This window comes from Entelurus aequoreus, linkage group LG08 (assembly GCF_033978785.1).
Source record: "Entelurus aequoreus isolate RoL-2023_Sb linkage group LG08, RoL_Eaeq_v1.1, whole genome shotgun sequence".
NCBI lineage: Eukaryota > Metazoa > Chordata > Actinopteri > Syngnathiformes > Syngnathidae > Entelurus > Entelurus aequoreus.
In genome coordinates, this window is record NC_084738.1 from 28,201,932 (window position 1) to 28,225,603 (window position 23,672).

The 23,672-nt window shown below is 39.4% G+C and overlaps 1 protein-coding gene across 3 annotated transcripts in view; it reads left to right on the forward strand.

Annotated features, from left to right (window-relative positions):
* The window catches only part of l3mbtl2 (L3MBTL histone methyl-lysine binding protein 2), a 27,724-nt gene continuing 4,052 nt past the window's right edge, over window positions 1-23,672 (forward strand). The window contains exons 1-14 of one of the 3 annotated variants that reach the window (XM_062056171.1): window positions 1-133; window positions 4,075-4,440; window positions 4,534-4,668; window positions 6,685-6,754; window positions 6,854-6,933; window positions 7,208-7,325; window positions 15,455-15,589; window positions 15,717-15,802; window positions 15,959-16,199; window positions 16,608-16,678; window positions 19,431-19,535; window positions 19,614-19,761; window positions 22,193-22,275; window positions 22,374-22,608. In XM_062056171.1, coding sequence (XP_061912155.1) covers window positions 4,090-4,440; window positions 4,534-4,668; window positions 6,685-6,754; window positions 6,854-6,933; window positions 7,208-7,325; window positions 15,455-15,589; window positions 15,717-15,802; window positions 15,959-16,199; window positions 16,608-16,678; window positions 19,431-19,535; window positions 19,614-19,761; window positions 22,193-22,275; window positions 22,374-22,608 — 1,858 coding nt within the window. In that variant the 5' untranslated portion in view covers window positions 1-133; window positions 4,075-4,089. Of the gene's footprint in view, window positions 134-485; window positions 1,092-4,074; window positions 4,441-4,533; window positions 4,669-6,684; window positions 6,755-6,853; window positions 6,934-7,207; window positions 7,326-15,454; window positions 15,590-15,716; window positions 15,803-15,958; window positions 16,200-16,607; window positions 16,679-19,430; window positions 19,536-19,613; window positions 19,762-22,192; window positions 22,276-22,373; window positions 22,609-23,672 lie in introns of those variants that run through there. The other 2 variants (XM_062056169.1, XM_062056170.1) reach the window with 2 other exon arrangements.

Consider the following 23,672-nt stretch of genomic DNA (forward strand, 5'->3'; position numbering starts at 1 on the left):
CTCTGACTTCTCGAGAACTCCACAAGGCAAATGTATGTTCTCGCGAGAGTACAGTTAAGCAGCAACTAACGACGTAGAATGTAAGCGACTGTGTGTTGTCGTCCAACTGAGCAACTTCAATTGAAATACTTCGGTAAGTATCACAACATATTGACACGGTCGTGACCATTTACCACAATTCTATCAAAATACTGTATTTTAAGGCATCTGTTTTAGTGTTAAACGTATCCTGAGGTCATAACTTTTAGCCAAATATTTAGGACTATAGTTTGCATTGTGTTTCTGTTGAGACTCGTGTTGATTAAAAAGATACTTCAAGCGCGACCCCGAGAGGGACAAGCGGTAGGAAATGGATGGAAGACATTTCCCTACTGAACCCCACTACTACTGACCACGCAGTCTGATAGTTTATATATCAATGATGAAATCTTAACATTGCAACACATGCCAATACGACCAGGTTAACTTATAAAGTGCAATTTTAAATTTCCCGCGAAACTTCCGGTTGAAAACGTCTCGATATTATGACGTGTGCGCGTGACGGAATCAGTTGTACGCGACATCTTGGAATAGGTCCGTCCCAATACAAGCAGCTCTGTTTTAATCGTTAATTTCCACAGTATTCAGGACATCTGTGTTGGTGAATCTTTTAGCAATTTGTTCAATTAACAATGGAGACTGCAAAAAAGAGAGTTGTTGGGAAGCGTTGTGTTGCTGCGGGATGTAGCAACACAAACAGAAACACAACCGGTGTTTCATTGTTTACATTCCCAAAAGATGGCGGCCAAGCTTTACTATGGAACAAAGAAGTCAAGCGAATACGGTTGGGTTGGACGACACATACAAAGTACAGTGTATTATGCAGCGAACATTTCGAAAGATCATGTTTCGAAGAGGGTCCCATGCTAATGGCAGAGATGGGGATCACCACCCGTCGACTCGTGCTGAAGAAAGGTGCAAAGCCAACTATTTTCAATAGACCACGGTCAGGCTTAAGTGCAAGTTCGACAAGTTCAGACAACCCCACCCCCTCCACAAGTGAACAGACTGTGCACACGAGGTCTGCATTTGACAAAAGGGAAAGGAAGAAAGTAAGAATCTTGATTTCCAGTTTCCATAGTCAGACTACACTGTTCCAATATCCATTTCTTTGTTCTCAATTGTTGATGACTGATGATAACAACCAAACCTAACCCCCCCCCCCCGCCCCCTCCACACCCCGGATTGTAAATAATTTAAATAATTCAATGTGATTATCTTGTGTGATGACTGTATTATGATGATAGTATATATCTGATAGTATATATCTGTATCATGAATCAATTTAAGTGGACCCCGACTTAAACAAGTTGAAAAACTTATTGGGGTGTTACCATTTCGTGGTCAATTGTACGCAATATGTACTTCACTGTGCAACCTACTAATGAAAGTCTCAATCAATCAATCAAAACTCACACACACAGTCATAGACTACTCCAGTGGTTCTCAACCTTTTTTCAATTCAAGTACCCCCTAATCAGAGCAAAGCATTTTTGGTTGAAAAAAATAGAAAAAAAAGTAAAATACAGCACTATGTCATCAGTTTCTGATTTATTAAATTAGGCCACAAACTAAAACTAGTCTACAAATAAATAACATACTACCATTCTGTATTCTGAAGGCGATCTATGTCGTGTGCTACTCCAGCATCAATATCAGCAGCGTCCTCCTGACTTTCACCGTCAGCGTGGGGTTCAAAGTGGTATGACTCGATCCCTCTCACAGCTTTTTCCCTATTTGAATCGCTTCCAATCCCCACTAGTCCTTCACTTGCACTTTCCTCATCCACAAATCTTTCATCCTCGCTCAAATTAATGGGGAAATCGTCGCTTTCTCGGTCCGAATCGCTCTCACTTCTGGCCGCCATCACTGTAAACAATAGGGAACTTTGCGGAAATGTTCAACTGACTACGTCACGCTACTTCCGGTAGGGGCAAGGCTTTTTTTATAAGATACCAAAAGTTGCGATCTTTATCGTCGTTCTCTACTAAATCCTTTCATTAAAAATATGGCAATATCGCGAAATGATCAAGTATGACACATAGAATAGATCTGCTATCCCCGTTTAAATAAAAAAGTTTCATTTCAGTAGGCCTTTAACTTTCGTGTTTCTTCAATATCAATCATGATGAAATAAAGTATATGTTATATCGATTGTTTCCACATAAAGAAACATATCCTACCGTGTTTATAACACACAACAAGGAATTTTGCAAGGTTAATCCCCATAGTCTACAACAGTGTTTTTCAACCTTTTCTGAGCCAAGGCACATTTTTTTAACTGAAAAAATCCAGAGGCACACCACCAGCAGAAAACATTAAAAAAAATCAAACTCAGCAGCCAATATTGACAATAAAGAGTCTTTCTCGCAATTGATGGATATGAATTCAAACCATAACCAACCATGCATCAATATAGCTATAAATAATGATAAATGGGTTATACTTGTATAGCGCTTTTCTACCTTCAAGGTACTCAAAGCGCTTTGACAGTATTTCCACATTTACCCATTCACACACACATTCACACACTGATGGCGGGAGCTGCCATGCAAGGCGCTAACCAGCAGCCATCAGAGGCAAAGGGTGAAGTGTTTTGCCCAAGGACACAACGGACGTGACTAGGAAGGTAGAAGGTGGGAATTGAACCCCAGTAACCAGCAACACTCCGATTGCTGGCACAGCCACTCTACCAACTTCGCCACGCTGTCCCAAGCTCTTGTCTCAAAGTAGGTGTACTGTCACGACCTGTCACATCACGCCGTGACTTATTTGGAGTTTTTGGTGTTTTCCTGTGTGTAGTTTAGTTCTTGTCTTGCGCTCCTATTTTTGGTGGCTTTTCCTGTTTTGTTGGTATTTTCCTGTAGCAGTTTTATGTTTTCCTTGAACGCTATTCCCCACACCTGCTTTGTTTTTGCAATCAAGACTATTTAAGTTGTGCGGACGCTATCCTTCTTTGTGGGGATATTGTTGATTGTCATGTCATGTACGGATGTACTTTGTGGACGCCGTCTGCTCCACACGCTGTAAGTATTTGCTGTCGTCCAGCATTCTGTTTTTGTTTACTTTGCAGCCAGTTCAGTTTTAGTTTCGTTTTGCATAACCATCCCTAAGCTCCAATGCCTTTTCTTAGCGGCACTCGCCTTTTGTATATTTTTGGTTTAAGTGTTAGATACCTTTTTACCTGCAAGCTGCCTCCCGCTGTCTTCTGCATATTGTGATCACGACAAACATCTACAAAGCAATTGGCTACCTGCTGTCACCTAATGATATGGAAGAGTATTACATGGTTACGCTGCAGAGCTCTAGACCAGTGGTTCTCAAATGGGGGTACGCGTACCCCTGGGGGTACTTGAAGGTTTGCCAAGGGGTACGTGAGATTTTTTTAAAATATTCTAAAAATAGCAACAATTCAAAAATCCTTTATAAATATAAATAAAAACCTATCTTTTTTTCCAAATAGTTCAAGAAAGACCACTACAAATGAGCAATATTTTGCACTGTTATACAATTTAATAAATCAGAAACTGATGACATAGTGCTGTATTTTACTTCTTTATCTCTTTTTTTCAACCAAAAATGCTTTGCTCTGATTAGGGGGTACTTGAATTTAAATACATTTCCCAGGGGGTACATCACTGAAAAAAGGTTGAGAACCACTGCTCTAGACAGTGCAGACACTCAACAACGGAACATTTGCAGATTATAATTACTGGTTTGCACACCAGACTGTATTTCACGGCACACTGGTGTGCCGCAGCACAGTGGTTGAAAAACACTGGCCTACAAAATAATGACTGGATGTCTGCCCTGTTTAGCCATCCATCCATTTCTACCGCTTGTCCCTCTTGTTTATCATTTTTATTAAATAGTTATTCATACACACCAGCCATACATTTGCAAAACATTTGGGGTTGTTTGCTGTAGTTTACAATTAATGTTTTTATGTGCATAGTGTCAAGAATGTACACAACTGAAGCAAGGAAGCAGTGGTTGTAGATGCTGCAGTTTGAATCCATGTTATCAATCCTGCAGCCAGGTGAATACAGGATGCCGTACCGCTGTGTGTCATATGGATGTGGCAAAACTGAAGAAGATGATGTGACACTTTTCAAATTCCCCAATGATGCTGAGGAGTTTCGCAAATGGGAGAAGCAGGTTCAGCGTACTCATAGCGACTGGGTTGCCTCACCTAACTGTCACCTCTGCAGCGAGCATTTTGGTAAAGACTATTTTGAGCCAAAGTCAGCCTCGGGGCTGCTGAAGCTACGACCCGGGGCCGTTCCCACTGTGTTTGTTCGCCCTCACTGCTCTTTCTGCAATGGCACTGGCTGTAATAATTGCCACGTTTCTATCCAGCACCGGAACATTAATTCGGAACCATATGAGTGTAACATTACGGTGAGTAGTAGTCTTTTTATGCACTAAACAAGAACTTCAAACAAGCCTCTTGGTTGTTTACCATTTGGTAATGTGCATCTGTTCTCCTCACAGACAAAATGCAAAGAAATAGCGCCATCCCAGTCACGTGGTACAGCTGGAGGAAGAGACGATGATCACTACAAAAAAGGACCAGGGAAAAACAAGGGAAGAACCCCTGTACTAGCCTCTATACTAGCGCCCTTGCAGGTGGGAAATCCTTTATATGTTTTTGCTCATAAGCCTTTGTGCTTCATACGTACATTAATCAAAATTGCAATTATTCTGTCACTGACACTACTGACTCACGTTATCGGTTACAATGTGACACTTATTTCTTAAGTTTGTTTATACCAAAACTATTACTACAGGTACAATTATCTTTTTGTTATACATACTTACAAAATAGTGTTGATTCAGTTGTATTTGTTTTCTCCATAAACTATGTTTTAGGTATAACTGTGGAGTGTGGATATTTGGGATGGGCACAGAATTTGGTACTTTTATAGGCAACAGCCAAATTTCATCACTACTACCTGGTATCTATTCATGTAAAATCAAACAACGCCATATTGCGATATCAATGTTGCACATGAAGTCACGTCCAGTTAAACAATTGAAAATGTGCTAGCTTGGTGCCAATTTACATTGGATTTGCCATAGACATGCTACTGATTACATGGTGATTTCAACACCTCCAAATTTGGTTAAAAAAAAAAACGACAACTGAGGTGGCATGTAATAAGTACAATACTTACAGTATAAACAATTTGTAGGGCGTAACAAAAGACTAGATTAATCTTAATAGCAAAGACTACTGACTGACTAGGCAACACACCATGATCTATACCAGTGATTCTCAAAATGTGGTAGGCGGGCTCCATCTAGTGGTACGCCAAAGAATCACTTAAAGTACAGGGTTTTATTTGACGATATTCAAACAGTGTTACTGTTCAAACTGTGTAGTGTAGTGTTATAGTGGCCAAAATATTAAATATAATTGTTAAATAAAACCTCTGCTTTGTTTTTAATGAATACTTAGGTCTACTAGGATACTGTATTTTAATATTGGTCCTTATGGTGGTACTTGGAGAGCCAAGTTTTTTCTGAGGTGGTATTTGGTGAAAAAGGTTTGAGAACCACTGGTTTATACACGACGGCCATCTAACATTTTGGAATTACAAGTGTAAGCAATCAAAACATACCAACTGAGCAGCACAGTTATTATAAGCTCGCTGTTAAATGGTCAATTAAAAAATGTGTTTGTATTATTAAACAAAATAACATTTATTTACACATAAACAGAAAAATGGTATGAGTACCGGTATCGATCGATTCCCAGGAACTGAGATTTGGTACCGTATCATCGATTCAAATGTGGATACTACGGGTGCTCAAAAAATCGATTCAGATCCAAATTGCGTTTTTTAATTATTGTGATTCAGAATTAGTTAGTTATTTTTTTAAATCGATTTAAAAGATAATTATTTTATTTTTAAAATGTTTAATTTATTTTTGAAAGTATACATTTTTGATAAAAAATATGAAACAACTATATGATGGATATTATTATAATTTATTCTGTTTATTTTATTATTTTTGGTTTTCTTATTTTTTCTTTCGTATTGTATTTGTATGCTTTGTAAATTTATATCCTTCCGCCCGATTGTAGCTGAGATAGGCTCCAGCACCCCCCGCGACCCCGAAAGGGATAAGCGGTAGAAAATGGATGGATGGATTTATATCTTAAGTATTGTAAAGCTGGTATTTGGTTGGAACATGGGTTGCTCTATTTTCTTTGATTAGATTGATTAACATTCTGTGATTTTTGTAAATACAATTTTAGGCCAACACAAGAGGAGATTTTGTAACCTTTAACCTGTTTTGAAAGGAGTTGATTATAATTTAAATACTAAATAATGTATTACGAGAATGGTGTTGAATATACTGTAAGATAATTGATTCTGAATCGAATCTTCACCCCAAGAATCAGAATCGAATCGAATCTTGATATGCCCAAAGATTCCCACCTCTAGTGGATATTGCTAAGTGCTTGTGATGATATTACATTCTATCTATCTATCCATTATTTTCTATCCCACTTGTCCACATAAGGGTCAAGGTTAAGACTACGGGCGAGAGCCAGTACACTCTAGACAGGTTGATTGTTGTATTCAATCAAAAAAACTTGATGTAATTAATCGTGTTGTGCTTGTGGTTTTTCAGGGAAAGCGCATATCAAAAAAGGCCAACATTTTGCACAAAGTGAAAAAAGCACGTACAGCTGCACCGGATGGTGAGGACTTCAACTACATAAAATCATGACTTATTGTGGAAGCTCTATACTGTACTCACACTGTCCCTGCATAAATTGTATTGTCTTGTTATTCTGTAGCACGCGCTGTGGTTTTTGATTGGGGCGCCTACTTGGATAAGGAAACATCTTTGGGTGCATCCGTCTCCTGCTTTAGTCATGTGAGTACAAAAATACAGTTTGAGCTTGTCTTTAATAATGACAGTATAACTGACCCAGTTAATGGTGAAAGGATTAATTTGTCTATTTAACATATTGTACCGGCATAATGCTAAGAGTTTTCATCATTTTGCGTCATAGTTACCTAGAAAATGTCCCTTCGAAGCCTTTTTATGTTATAAAATACGTATTTACAACCTCAAAATGACTTTTGTAGATATATAAATATGTGGTACAAAAATACCTCCCTGAAGTGATTTTTTGTGACTTCCGCAGGCTCCCATGTGGTCCGAGTGGGATGATATCACTGTTGGGACAAAAGTAGAAGTCTTGAACACCAATGCAGTCCTGCCCAGTAAAGTTTATTGGATCGCTACTATCATTCAAATGGCAGGTGCGTACGTCAGTCTCACAATTATGGGGTTTTCCTCATTTACTAATTTACCAGTATTGACACAAATATATACAGTATATGCTTGTATGTGAATAATATAGTCTATGTATGTGTGTATATATAATACAAGCCTGAATATAAGACCGACCCTCTTTTTCAAGACCTGTTTTTGAGGACAGAAGACAGAATCGCCAACCAAAAAGACAGATTGCACTTAAAAAGGTATATCATTTTTAAGCTGATCGACAGTTTCAATTAAGGATGTGTCGATTGATCGGCCACCGATTAGTGTCGGCCAATTTTCGTGAAAAAATTATAGATCGCATCAATACCCTTTGATGCAGATCACAAACGTCGATCCCCTCTGGCTGACATATTTATAATTAGTCCCCCGGCTGACAAGCGGCTAGGAACTAATTACAGTATGTGTTTCCTTACACAGTGTGGAGCCACTCCCCAAAGATATTATTAATCACATCCATTACGGAAAATAACTGCAAATTTTAGTATCTTAAGTATCATTATCAAGTATTATTATCACCGGAGGACCAGGCTACACGTGTTACACACCAAGAGCAAGCCGAAGCAGGCATGCTAATTGTGACGCTAACCACTTAGCTAGCTTTAAACAACACCAAGAAATAAGTGCTTAGTAAAGATTAAAAATTAATTGATTGATTGAAATTTTTATTAGTAGATTGCACAGTTCAGTACATATTCCTGACAATTGACCACTAAATGGTAACACCCGAATAAGTTTTTCAACTTGTTTAAGTCGGGGTCCACGTAAATCAATTCATGGTAACAAATCAATTCATGGTGTAGATGGAACCTCGTAACAGCTGAAAATAGACAGCTATGAACAGGAATATAACAAGAAGTTTAATTAGAGGAGTTTAGAGAGAGGTGCTGACACACCAACAACTGTTGGTGTGTCAGCATTGTCACAGTCAGTACACGGCATGTGAGAGGAGGGCAGATTGATATATATACTGAACAAAAATATAAAAGCAACACTTGTTTTTGCTCCCATTTTTAATCAGTTGAACTCAAAGATGTAAAACATTTACTAGATACCAGAGGTGTGGACTCGAGTCACATGACTTGGACTCGAGTCAGACTCGAGTCATGAATTTGATGACTTTAGACTCGACTTGACAAAATGTAAAGAGACTTGCAACTCGACTTAGACTTTAACATCAATGACTTGTGACTTCACTTGGACTTGAGCCTTTTGACTTGACATGACTTGCTACTTACCCCAAAACCTAAAGTTTAAAAAGTTATTTGGGAGCGCTCCGTAGCTTTCATTTTGTACGTGTCTGTCTATCAGTGTGTGTGCTGTGTGTCAGCGTGTGTGCTCTCAGTACAACAGCTAATCAAATTAGATCTACATTGTTTTCATCACACAGCATTCAGCCAATCAAATTGCAGGACAACCAATGAACAAGAGTTGTCAAACAACGCGCCAGTGAGAAAGATTTATACCAAAGTTGGTTTCGTTCGGGTATAAAAACTACGACTTGGTCAACAAAAAATGAATTGCCGTATGCAAATCACGCAGTTCGAATATTACAGACGGAGACGCAACAACTTCCAACTTCGTTCGACATTTGAAGTTGCAAAAAGAAGGGTAAGTTTTGAATGTAAGATAACGTTTATTGGCTAAGTAACATGACTTTTATTTGCTGTGTAGTTAAATCAGTGAGGCTGTAAACTCACTGCTAACGTCGTAACCATAGACATCTTATAAGTAGACGCAGCATCGAGCGCTACTGCTTACTGGCGCAGACGAGACGCGGGGCCGCCATCTTGGAGTGGTGATCCGCTCCACTCAGTGCAATTCATTTGGCAGGAGCAATGAACTGTCAGCGCATTTAATTCATTTTACCTCACTGAATGCCACTCATTTTCACGCGCTTTTTTGTCATACGTGTAGCTATGATAACGGACACATGTTTTATTATTCATAGTTTGCTTAACAGTAATATAATATTCTTATATGCTATAAGTGACCAGACGTCCGAGATCAAAACTGGGAATATAAGCCCAGAGAAGGGGGAAAAAAACGGTCAGCTATTTTTAAGTTGAAGAAACAATATAATTACGTTATATATACATGCGTATATCCTACATAAACAATGTATGAATACATTAGATATCTATATATCTTATAGACCGTATCTCTGTTGCTGCAGCAGCAGAGAGTTTATTCTGTCTTGACACTTTGTATTGATATTTTGTATTACATTCTTCCCTTAAATGATCATGTTTACAGTGATTGTTTTATATGTATTTTTTATGTATGTCGCTTTGGATAAAAGCGTCTGCCAAATACTTAAACATATATAAACACCTGAAAGTCTTTATATCAGCTAAAACCACCAATCTGTTTCACTGGATTCAGAATAAAACCAAATGCTGTCTTATCCAACAATGTTAGTATTTGAATATTGTTACTTGAAGACTTATTCCTGGTTACAGTTATACTGTTAAGAAAGTATTGTCTTATATTTTGCCTAAAATGAGAATGCATCATAATCAGTGGCGGCTGGTGAATTTTGTTTTAGGTGGGGCTGAAAGTTTGTAAACCAAACCCCTGTAGGGGCGTCATCCTCCCCCAGAAGATTTATTTGTGATTTTCACATACAAATATTGAAGATCTTTGCTCCTTCTCAACTCTGTGGTAATGTTATTTTCATAAAATACAACCAATAGTACATTAATGTTAAATCTTACTTGTGAAAAGTAATCCCCCGATTCCTATTTTCAACAGTCCGCTCATTTGAGCAGGAAAACGCTGAACACCAGCCCGGCATCTTTGTTTTCTACCTGTCAACTGTCAGTTTAGGCTGCTCGCCGGCTCCTCATCACCACTTCAAGATGCAATTTGCTCGCGTCACAGCAACCAATACTGCGTCTACTTATAAGATGTCTATGGTTATAACATCATTTCAAACACAGCAATATGTTGCGTCCACTGCAGTTTGCTACCTTATTCATACTTTTTGTCAAGTGATTTTTTTAAGCAGGGTTGCATGAGGTACCTACACATAACGTTATGTTAGTCAATGTATCACACACAGTAACATAACGTTAGACGGCGGTCAGCAGCACCGTGTATTTTAGCCACCTACAAAAAGACAAACATAGTCAAATAAAGGTCAGTTAAAATGTATAGTATATTAAGAATATGTGTACATATTGCATAGGGCCCTGACATCTAAAAAGTACAACTCTGTTCATTGTTATGTTCATGTATTTATGTTTTTCATGTGTACGCACACATAAACACACATAAACACACATACAGTATGAGATGAGATCAATGAGATAAGGTAAGAACAGAATAGAAACGGCTGTGGAACTAGTTACAATGCAATATGCCATGGAAATACAATGTTAAAGGCCTACTGAAAGCCACTACTACCGACCACGCAGTCTGATAGTTTATATATCAATGATGAAATCTTAACATTGCAACACATGCCAATACAGCCGGGTTAACTTATAAAGTGACATTTTAAAATTCCCGGGAAATATCCGGCTGAAACATTGCGGTATGATGATGTATGCGCGTGACGAAGTCCGAGTAACGGAAGTTATGGTACCCCGTAGAATCCTATACAAAAAGCTCTGTTTTCATTTCATAATTCAACAGTATTCTGGACATCTTTTGCAATTTTTTTAATGAACAATGAAGGCTGCAAAGAAGATAGTTGTAGGTGGGATCAGTGTATTAGCAGCGGACTACAGCAACACAACCAGGAGGACTTTGTTGGAGCGCTAGCCGCGCTAGCCGCCGACTTCACCTTGACTTCCTACGTCTCCGGGCCGCCAAACGCATCGGGTGAAGTCCTTCGTCCTTCTGCCGATCGCTGGAACGCAGGTGAGCACGGGTGTTGATGAGCAAATGAGGGCTGGCTGGCGTAGGTGGAGAGCTAATATTTTTAGCATAGCTCTGTGCAGTGCGGTTGCTAAGTTAGCTTCAATGGCGTCGTTAGCACAGCATTGTTAACCTTCGCCAGCCTGGAAAGCATTAACCGTGTATTTACATGTCCACGGTTTAATAGTATTGTTGATTTTCTATCTATACTTCCAGTCAGGGGTTTATTTCTTTTGTTTCTATATGCAGTTAAAGCAAGATGCTATCACGTTAGCTCGTAGCTAAAGCATTTCGCCGATGTATTGTCATGGAGATAAAAGGCACTGAATGTCCATTTCACGTTCTCAACTCTCATTTTCAAGAGGATATAGTATCCAAGGTGGTTTAAAATACAAATCTGTGATCTACAATAGAAAAAGGAGAGTGTGGAATCCAATGAGCCAGCTTGTACCTAAGTTACGGTCAGAGCGAAAAAAGATACGTCCATCGCTGCCTCTCAAGTCATTCACTGTAACGTTCCTCATCTACGAATCTTTCATCCTCGCTCAAATTAATGGGGTAATCATCACTTTCTCGGTCCGAATCTCTCTCGCTCCATTGTAAACAACGGGGAATTGTGAGGAATCCTCACAAGGCTTTTTTTTTATCAGCGAGCAAAAGTTGCGAACTTTATCGTCGATTTTCTCTACTAAATCCTTTCAGCAAAAATATGGCAATATCGCGAAATGATCAAGTATGACACATACAATGGATCTGCTATTCCCGTTTAAATTAAAAAAAATCGTTTCAGTAGGCCTTGTTAACACTTTAGTACAAATAAGTACAGTTGCACTTGTTTTTGCAAATGTGTTTATTCTGTAAAGGAATGAGTTAAATGTTTAAAGTTGTTTAAACTATTAAAATGACTGGTTAATAGTGCAATTATGAATTGCAATGTCAGTACTATTTTTTTTCCTGCTATTTCAAATGCACTTGTTTTAATAAATAAATACAGCGGTTTAAAAGCATACACAATCTGTGTAAAAATATTAGTCTGTGGTTAAAAGGACTTGAAAGGACTCGAAACTCAAAATGCAGGACTTGTGACTTGACTTGAGACTTTCCAGTCTTGACTTTGGACTTGACTCGGGACTTGCCTGTCTTGACTCGGGACTTGACTTGAGACTTGAGGGCAAAGACTTGAGACTTACTTGTGACTTGCAAAGCAATGACTTGGTCCCACCTCTGCTAGATACATAAAATACCTATTCCTCTTAGTGAGCACTTCTTCTTTGCTGAGATAATCCGTCCCACCTCAAAGGTTTGCCATATGAAGATGCTGATTAAACAGCATGATTATTGCCTTAGGCTGCCCACAATAAAAGGCCACTCTATTTGGGATGTGGGGTGTCAGAAAAGCTGTCAGTTTCTGGTGTGACCACCATTTGCCTCACATCTCCTTCGCATAGAGTTGACCAGGTTGTTGATTGTGGCCTGTGGAATGTTGGTCCTCTTCTCTTCAATGGCTGTGCGAAGTTTCTGGATATTTGCAGGAACTGGAACACGCTGTCGTATACGCCGATCCACAGCATCCCAAACATGCTCAATGGGTGACGTGTCCGGTGAGTATGCTTTCAGCTTCCCGGAGTTGTGTACAGATCCTTACAACATGGGGCCGTGCATTGTCATGATGCAACATGGACTCGGGTGAATGGCAAAACAATGGGCCTCAGGATCTCGTCACGGTATCTCTGTGCATTCAAAATGCCATCGGTAAAATGCACTTGCGTTCGTTGTCCATAACATACGGCAGCCCTTACCATAAACCCACATGGGTCACTCGATTCACAACGTTGACATCAGCATCTCCCAAATGATGCCACAAGCGCTCTCTGTCATGTGACCTGAACAGTGAAATCCGGGATTCATCCGTGAAGAAATCACCTCTAACGTGCGAGATGCCATCAAATGTGAGCATTTGCCCACTCAAGTCTGTTATGACGAACTGCAGTCATGTCAAAACCCCGATGAGGACGACGAGCACACGGATGAGTTTCCCTGAGACGGTTTCTCACAGTTTGTGCAGACATTTTTTGGTTATGCAAACCAATTGTTGCAGCAGCTGTCTGGGTGGCTAGTCTCAGACGTTCATGGAGGTGCACCTGCTGGATGTGTAGGTCCTGGGCTGATGTGGTTACACGTGGTCTGTGGTTGTGAGGCCGGTTGGATGTACTGCCAAATTCTCTAAAACACCTTTGGAGACGGCTTATGGTAGAGAAATGAACATTCAATTCACGAGCAACAGCTCTGGTGGACATTCCTGCAGTCCACATGCCAACTGCACGCTCCCTCAAAACTTGCGACATCTGTGGCATTGTGCTGTGTGATAAAACTTCACATTACAGCGTGGCCTTTTATTGTGGGCAGCCTAAGGCACACCTGTGCAATAGTCATGCTGTTTAATCAGCCACACCTGTGAGGTGGGATGGATTATCTTGGCAAAGAAGAAGTGCTCACTAACACAGATTTGTGAACAATATTTGAGAGGAATAGGTCTTTTGTGTGTCTAGTAAGAGTTTTAAATTTTTGAGTTCAACTCCTGAAAAATGTGTTTATATTTTTGTTGAGCGTGGTGTCTATACCAAGGATAATATGTGTGTCTGGAATCAGATTTGTGTGAAGCAGGAAAACTGATTGACTCTTTTTAAAAGTGATTTTTGCGACACTGCCGTCTAAGAATTGTGTGTCTGTAGTCTGTCTAGCGATTTGGCCATGTAAAAAAGTTGTCCCTCTAACTTAATTTTGCCTTTTCATTTTACTCACCGCTAGTCGGCGCCTTGCACCCACTCACAATCGTGCTGGTGTTGAAGCCTAGAGCAATTACAATGGACTTTCCATCACTTCATGTAAATAAAAGTTCATATTTTAGCAGTAGTTGTCAGAAGTATTTTGTACTCAAATAAGTTAATGGTAACATTATGACATATAACGACCAAAGTTATCGCGTTTCCTCCGTCTGGGGGCGGGGCTTCCTTAGGGCTCAGGTGACTACATGTGAGTAGTGCTGTCATTAGGCAAGGAGTAAAGCCGCTGCTCCTCCACATTGAAAGGAGCCAGATGAGGTGGTTCGGGCATCTGGTCAGAATGTCCCCCGGGCGCATCCCTGGGGAGGTGTTTAGGGCAAGTTCGACCGGTAGGAGGCCACGGGGAAGACCATTGGTCTTACAGTCACCCTATCGCGGGATCCCCCGCACCGACAGAGGAAACACGATAACATTACTAGTAACTTATTTGAGTACAATCTATTTCTGACAACTGCTGCTAAAATATTAACTTGTATGTACATTAAGTGATGGAAAGTCCATTATAATTGTTTTTGGCTTCAAATCCAGCACAAGTGTGAATGCAAGGCGCCGACTAGTGGTGAGTATAGGGAAAGGCAAGGTAAATTTACAGAAACAACTCCCTTTACAATTTAAAATTGCAGCACGGACACACAACTCTTACACAGCAGGAGTGTCGCAAAAGTCACGCGTAAAAAGACAACCAATCAGGGTTCCTGCTTCACACGAAGGCTAATTTTTTCTGAGACACAGATTGCTTTACACATATACATCTCCAAATACGGACACACGACACTTTAACGGCAGAAACATAGCAAAATGTCACATGCAAAAAGCCAGCCAATGAAGGAAATATGCACAGTCAATTTTTTGTTTGTTACCCATAAACAGACAACTTAAAACACGCACACACGGCTCTGATTAGAATACACAGACACACACATTCGTTCACAGACACATGAATTGGATTACAGACGCACAGGCTGAGATACGCATTTGCAAATAATTTTGCTACAATACTTCCATAACTGCGTCTGACCAGGTAACTGGTGTTTGTGTGTGACAGGAAGAAAAGCTCTGATTGGGGAAACATTGTTGATGCCAACTGCTGGTTTGCATGTATAAATCTTGAAACCTCAAATATAGGCAGACCTGTCTTATTATAGACTTATTTTGTAGTAAAAAACAACCATCTTATATTCTGGTCAGTACGGGAGATAATTCTCAGGAATAGTGGCCTCTGTCCGCTTTGATGGGGGCTGTTTTTCAATTTATTGCCGCGTGAAAATTCGACACAAACTTTGTCGAGTTTGCGTGTTCTCCCTTTCGTTGGGTAGGTTTAATCCAGTTTCCTCCTGCTGTGCCGCCCTAAATCAATTGTGACCTGTCCCTGAATAAGTATTTACTCTCACTTCTCTCAGGATACAAAGCCTTGTTGCGCTATGAGGGCTTCGAGCGCGACAGCAGCCGCGATTTCTGGTGCAGTCTCGTTTCAGGCGAGCTGCACCCCATCGGATGGTGCGCCATAACCAGCAAGCTGCTGGTGCCTCCGCAAGGTGAGCATGGGCATTGAGAGGCTAAGTTAAGCATCATTACAGTCAACTGTGGAACCCCCAATGTTGTGCAGTTTACCTAATAAAGTGCAAAATAAGAGTGTTATGACTACTTACCCGTGTGTTATAGATGTGACCAACATCCCAGACTGGAAAGAGTATCTGATGAAAAAGTTGGTGGGGGCCCACACACTTCCTGTTGAATTCTACCTGAAGGTAAAACTGGTGAAAAAAAAGTGAAATGTTTTGTAAGACATACACGTCACTTTCTTAGGCACACTTCCAGTAACCATACTGTGGTATAATACGTCATCTTTGCAGTAAGTGAATTACAGGACTTTTTGTAAACTCTTCCCTTCCATGTGCTGTTAGTTGGTAGAGAAGCACTCCTTCAGAGTGGGGATGCGCGTGGAAGTAGTGGACCCCAGACATGTCAGCCGGACATGCAAAGCAGTCATACACAACATTATTGGCGGGCGCCTGCAGCTGTTGTACACAAACCAGAGGGACTCCCCTGAAAACGTTGTTTCAGATTTCTGGTGCCACATGTATAGTCCTCTCCTGCACCCGATTGGTTGGTCCAGGGAAGTGGGTCATGAAATCAAAACACCTGGTAAATACTCTTTTACTTCAGTTTTTTTAACTTATATTTTGAAATGCAAGCAAGGTGTGGTTGATGACACGCTAAGCTCAGTGGCGACTTCAGAGAACATCTGGTTGGAAGTCTTGCAATTGTGAGGTGCTTTTGATCAATTGTGGATGTGTTAAATACCAAATCTAGTTGATACATTGGTGGATTAGTGCATCACATCAACATGAGTGATTTTATTTTGAAATCCTTACTTGGCGTAGAAAGTTAAGTGAGTGCCAATGTTCATGTAGGTATGATGGCTTTTTTCAGATATCTGTAGTGAATATACCAATGCACCATAATAACAGCATTTCAACCAAAGGGATAAAAAAAAACATATTGAAAGGACTTCCTTATTTCAAACTTTTTGTCCTGATGTTGCTGTTGCAGGAAAAGGAGGGGAAGGTAAAACTACTCGTTTGAAGGGCAAATGTAACAGTACATTCCTCCTCTTTAAAAAGGTAAAAATGCCTTAATGCACTGTCATTTATTTACTGTATTTATTTATTTGGTCATTTGATAGGAATAAGTATTTACATTTGACCTGTCATATACAATGTGACAATTGTAGGGCTGCACAATTATTAAATCAGAATCTAATTACCATGAAGCTATGTTTGCGTATTTAAAGTTACGGCCACTGCATGCAATTCGGATTTGATCAGTTTTTATTCCGTTTGTAGTTTTACGCTCATTAAACGATTAATCAAAGTGACAGAATATAAATCACAGCTTTTTCTTATCGATTAATGGTTGCAGCCCTCCATGCAATTGCCACATTACAGGCATTCTATGGCTCGGCTGCATTGCACACATACATGTGCATGTAATTGTTCTGTGCACCGGCCCACCTCTTCCAATCGTGCCAAAGGAGGAGAACTTGAGTAAACATGAGCAGGAATCAGAGCACTGAACCTGACAGATTTGAGGTATGAAGTGGGCCTAAGCACAGTATCGTTGGCCGGGTGTATTTTCAGTAAGATTACCAAAACAAAAAGAGCAACTCCACCTATTGTTCATACTGGGACCCTCCTTTTTATGACATAAGAGTCCACCCAGATTATTTTGTTTAAAGGCTGTCTAAAATGATGACAGGTTTCTAGAATTGAAGTTTAACAATTTAATCAACAAAAAAGGAGTATGTACAGTTATGTTCATAATAATAGCAGTGTGTTTAAAAAGGTGTGTAAACCTCAAAATTCTTCAAATAAATTGTATTTTAATGAACACAAATGCATTGGAGAGACTGCACATTCACTTTCAAAGCCAGAAAATTGGAAAAAAGTAATTCAATTTGACAATATTTTACAGAAAGTCAAGAAATATAAAACAAAAAAATAGCAGTGTTGACATCTTTCTTTATAAAACTCAAATGTACTGTATAAACTAAGAAAGGCTTGCAGATTCAACTTTCCTTAGAATGATTAACTATAATTTAGTTGCATAACCACAGTTTCTGATAACTGCTTCACATCTGTGGCACATGGAGTCGACAGGTATTGCAGCCCAGGGCAATTGTACTACGTTCCACAATTCCTCTGCATTTTTTGGTTTTGCCTCATGAACAGCATTCTTTATGTCAGCCCACAAGTTTTCAATGGGATTAAGGTTCGGGGATTGTGCTGGCCACTCCATTACTTGAACTCTGTTTGTTTGGAACCATGATTTTACTCGCTTGCTGGTGTGTTTGGGGTCATTGTCTTGTTGAAACACCCATTTCAAGGGCATTTCCTCTTCAGAATACGGCAACATGACTTCTTCCAGTATTCTGATGTACTAAAACTGATCCATGATCCCTGGTATGCGATAAATAGGACCAACACCACAATACGAGAAACATCCCCATATCATGATGCTTGCACCACCATGCTTCAACGTCTTCACTGTGTACTTGGGCTTGAATTCAGTGTTTGCAGGACGTCTGACAAACTGTCTGTGGCCCTTAGACCCAAAAAGAACAATCTTACTCTCATCAGTCCCCAAATGTTACGCCATTTCTTTTTAGGCCAGTCAATGTGTTTTTTGGCAAATTGTAACCGCTTCAGCACACGTCTTTTTTTTAAACAATGGGACTTTGCGGGGGCTTCTTGCTGCTAGCTTGGCTTCACATAGACGTGGTCTGATTGTTACAGTACTCACAGGCCATCTTAGATCTTCTTGGATCCTCCTGGAGCTGATCATTGGCTGAGCCTTTGCCATTTTGGTTATTCTCCGATCCATTTCAATAGTCGTTTTTCTTTTTCTGCCTCGCCTTTTTGGTTTTGGCTGCCATTTTAAAGTGTTTGATATCATTTTAGCTGAACAGCCTATCATTTTCTGCACTTCCTTATAGGTTTTCCCCTCTTTTATTAAATTCTTAATCAAAGAACGCTTTTCTTCTGAACAGTGTCTTCAACGACCCATTTTACACTGTTTTTCCAAGGACAAATGCACAGCCAGCATATGCAGCGTCAGTTGCCTTGATCCTAAAATAAGAGCCACTTGTTTAACTTTTTTTTTTTTTTACACATAATCAATGATGTCACTTATGGAACGAAGCACTGCTATTTTTTTGAACACGACTCTTTCAGTAAATGATTCAGTTTCACAGAATCAGCAGCATGCACATCATTCCTGTTGGGTCTGTTGGTTTTTTATACCTTTACTAAACCTTCTAGAAACTTACTTGCAGTGTAGAAGTTGAAATTCTAACAAAAACGGTGATTTATCTTGCTAGTGATGTGGGACTGCTATTATTTTGAACACAACTGTATAAGCAATAGGAATACCAGCGCTGTGAGAGCGAATCAGGCTATCTAATGGTCAGAGTAATCTCTAAAATATACGCCCTCCTCATATAGATTTTGTCCATGTTGCAGCTTCGCTTTGGCAGAGATTGAAACTGAAAGTTTACTTGATGCGTGTGTCGAGCGCACACATTCTCCTATGCTCTCGCTCTTTGCACTTGGTACTTTTACCCCGGAACTTAAAATAAAAAACAGTGTGTGTGTATTTGCAAAGATTTAAAACACAGTGTGCATTCATTGTGTTTGTCGTCTTCGAACAGAACCAAGGCCAAAAATAGTATTTTCTAAGGCATTCCATTTTGCTCAAATGTGAGAGAATATACCTCTAACATTAATATAAAATGCTTAAATCCTCTTGTCAAACTGTTGTAGTACCATTCAAGCCCTTCAGTATCCTTACTGTTGACCCCTCGTTTGTCCCCTACAGCCCAGATTTGTCTACATGGATGGAGGTTTCTTTGAGGAAGGAATGAAGCTAGAGGCTATCGACCCCCTTAACCTGGGGAGCATCTGTGTGGCAACTGTACACAAGGTTAAAACATCCACCACGTTATGAGGGAACGTTCTTCTGCATGAACATCGTTAAAAGATGGTCTCCACCTTCTCTCAGGTGCTGTCAGACGGCTACCTGATGGTCGGCATCGACGGTGCAATATCACTCAACGGCTCTGACAAGTTTTGTTACCATGCCTCCTCTCACGCCATTCTTCCCAAAGGCTTCTGCAAGAAGAATAACATTCCTCTCACGGTGCCACAGGGTGATTGTGAACACTATGTGGTTGTTGTTTTTGTGGCATATTTATTTACAACAGAGAAACCCCAACAGAAAGATCAATATGTTGAGTGTAACAGGGTTGTGTAAGCAAGAAAGAAATTCAATTAAGTGACTCGGCTTCAAAATAGCCGACTCATTAGTTTGTTGGATGAAGAAATGAAGAAATGAAGAAAAATACAACAAACTGTAAATGAAGCACATTTTTCTTCTATGTTTGTATTTATAATAGACTTGCAGTGGTACTATGTTCATGGCACTTATATGATAATATAGTGTAGTAATACCTCAACTTCCAAGCTTAATTGGTTCGGTGACAGCTCTCTTAACTCAAAACACTGGTATCTTGAATTGACATCGCCCATTTAAATGAATTTAAATCAACTTATTGACGCTTGCCCACCCAAAACATCATAATTTTAACATGTAACATACAAACGTCTTATGTACTTTTTAAAAAGAAAAACAATTTTAAAATAAAAAATTGCATAAAAACTATACAGTAGAATGTACTACTAACAACAGTAGTTTTGTTAAAAACCATACAGTAGAATGTACTACTAACAACAACAGTAATTGTATTAAGTATTTATGATATAATATATAATATTTACCTTGAAAAGTGGACTTCTACGGTATCTCCTTATAGCAGCTTCTCTGTCAAACACACCATCAGCAGCTTTTCCATATTTTCATAGATAAATGCTCGCCATTTAGATAATATTTTAAGTGTTTTGATTTGTGTGTGTGTGTATATATATGTATCTATATATATGTAAATATATATGTATGTATGTATGTGTATATATACATATGTAATGTATCTACATATTTATGTGTGTGTGTATATATACAGTGGGGCAAAAAAGTATTTAGTCAGCCACCCATTGATTGTCAATGGGTGGCTGACTAAATACTTTTTTGCCCCACTGTATATATATATATATATATATATATATATATATATATATATATATATATATATATATATACATACATATGTTTTTATATATGTATGTTTATGTATACTATATACATATATTTGTATGTATGTATATATGTATACATACTACAGAGCCGAGGCGCATGATGTTGAGTGGGCCAAACGCACACACAAAGTGCATACAAGCAATAACATTGTGGTGGGGAAGAATGGCCAAAAACGACAATTCTACTGGTTAATAAAGAGGGTGGTGAAGTACAATATAGAAGTATTTGAACTTCAAAACTAACTGTAAAGGTGACTCTTTAAACAAGGAAGCGCTGCGCTTCAAGTGTTGCTTTAAAACATGCCTCGCCAAATGTGGCAATTAGTATTACAACCTTTGGTTCAATCTTAGGTAAACATTTAAATAGCAAGCATTCAGATCTGCACAAGGAGTTATAAAGAGTGACAGGTAGTAATGTAGTTGTTACACCTGTCCTGCTGTTCGCTCCGGTGCAGATAGTAGTAGACGTTCCCTTCAGTTCACTTTACTCCGCAATGGGTCTGCTAAGGTTAGGGCTGCCGATTTGTGACAATCTGGTTGCTTTATTATTAGTTTTGAAGGACACAACCGGACCCATTCATCACTTTACTGTGCTGTGCGAGTGCTCCTCTCTCTGTATACTCGCCCACTCATTTACTGGCGTCACTTAGCCAACACGTTGACATTCTAGCAAACACATACTGTACGCTACTCTCATAAGTTAACAGCTCCTCTTTTGTGCACATGTATATACAAAATATGTAGATACGTAGACGCGCACACAGCTGCTTGGCTTGATGCCAAGTATTAGCGGAGTTAAGACCGCCCATCTAACTTCAATTAATGCAAGTAAAATGACTGAATTTGGTAACAAATTGCTACAATTTGTGTTTCATCTTTAACAGGTGTGCGTTTTACCTGCCACATGGCTTATTTGGGTACATTTATCCGTAGTTCTGTTTTTAGTACTTACTAATGATTGTATTTTTCTTAAAGCACATACCAGATTTGGCAAACATAAATCATGAAGAATTTAATATAATGTAAATAAAGCTTTTTTATTATATTCTAATCCAATCCTTGATTATGACAGACTATATGTAATATGGAAAATTGTAAATAGTTCTTTTGACTGTAACAAGAAAAACACAATGTGTTTAATGCCCTTTAATTTATATTTAAACCTTCTAAAATTGTTCTTTGAGTGCAATAGGAAACATATGTTTATTGTATTGAAAGATTTTATGTTAAATTAAGCCATAATTGACACTTTTTTGTAGTTCCCTTTATTTGGAAAGGTATCGATATATATTTTGGTACCGGTACCAAATTATTGGTATCGGGACAACCCTAATACACACACATATGTATCAGTAGAAGTTGTTAAAATGGATTTCGGGCTGTGGTTTAAGGATTTCACTAAATTAATCCCTGCTGTCAACCTGACAGGTTATGACCCCAGCACCTTCACTTGGGAAGATTACCTGAATGAGACCAAAGCCAAAGCTGCACCAGTACAACTGTTCAACACTGTGAGGATTTGTAATATTTATTTCATTGCGAATATGCAATATTTCTGTTGCAATCTCTGAAACGTAACAAATTAACTCTATTTGTGTCTGTTTGGTAGGACTACCCAGGCCACGGCTTCTCTCCAAACATGAAGCTAGAAGCGGTAGACCTGATGGAGCCACGGCTCGTGTGTGTGGCCACTATAAAACGCAGCGTCGGACGCCTGCTCCTCATCCACTTTGACGGCTGGGAAGATGAATTCGACCAGTGGGTGGACTGCCAGTCCCCTGACATCTATCCCATTGGATGGTGTGAGCTCACAGGCTACCAGCTCCAGACTCCTCCAGGACTTGGTAACACACATCCATGTTTATTGCTGATGGTTAATTCACAACATATCTTAATATTTCAAGTTGGTTCACTTCCTCTCTGTTAGTGTCACCATTTTCTTTTTTGACACACTGCTCACACCTCTGCCTCCAAACTTTGACGTTCGTGAATATCAGACCTACATTTGGAATAAAAGGGACTGGTGTAAGTAGATAAATTTGAGCTCCATAATCCGATCTCTTCAATTGCCAGTTCACTAGCAAAGAGTTCTAACAAGCTAAATGCACACTGTCGTGCTGTGCCCTAGCCCACCTCTTCCAGTGTAGATCAGAGCAGACTTTCAGTGTGAAGTGGGTCCAAGCACGGTGCAGTTGGCCGTTGTGAGTCCACCTAAAGGCACAAATTTAACTGCGGCAAGTGCCGCAACCGCCCTTGTCACTTGCCGTAATGCCCTAAAAATTGACCAGTATCTGCGGCAAGAACATGCCGACTTTTTACTTGTTAATGGACGAGGGATGTAACGGTAAACGGTATAATGATTAAAGGCCTCATCTTTTCTCCTCCAAACATATTGCTGGGTGTTGTGGCCAAACAGCTCAATTCTTGTTTCATCTGACATCTTATTGACAAAGATAAGACCTTCTGGAGGAAAGTTCTGTGGGCGCAGTTGGGTGTTCCAACAGGACAATGACCCCAAACACACATCAATAGTAGTAAAGGAATGGCTAAATCAGGCTAGAATTAAGGTTTTAGAATGGCCTTCCCAAAGTCCTGACTTAAACGTGTGGACAATGCTGAAGAAAGAAGTCCATGTCAGAAAACCAACAAATTTAGCTGAACTGCACCAATTTTGTCAAGAGGAGTGGTCAAAAATTCTACCAGAAGCTTGTGGATGGCTACCAAAAGTGCCTTATTGCAGTGAAACTTGCCAAGGGATATGTAACCAAATATTAACATTGCTGTTTGTATACTTTTGACCCAGCAGATTTGGTCACATTTTCAGTAGACCCATAATAAATTCATAAAAGAACCAAACTTTATGAATGTTTTTTGTGACCAACAACTATGTGCTCCAATCACTCTGTGA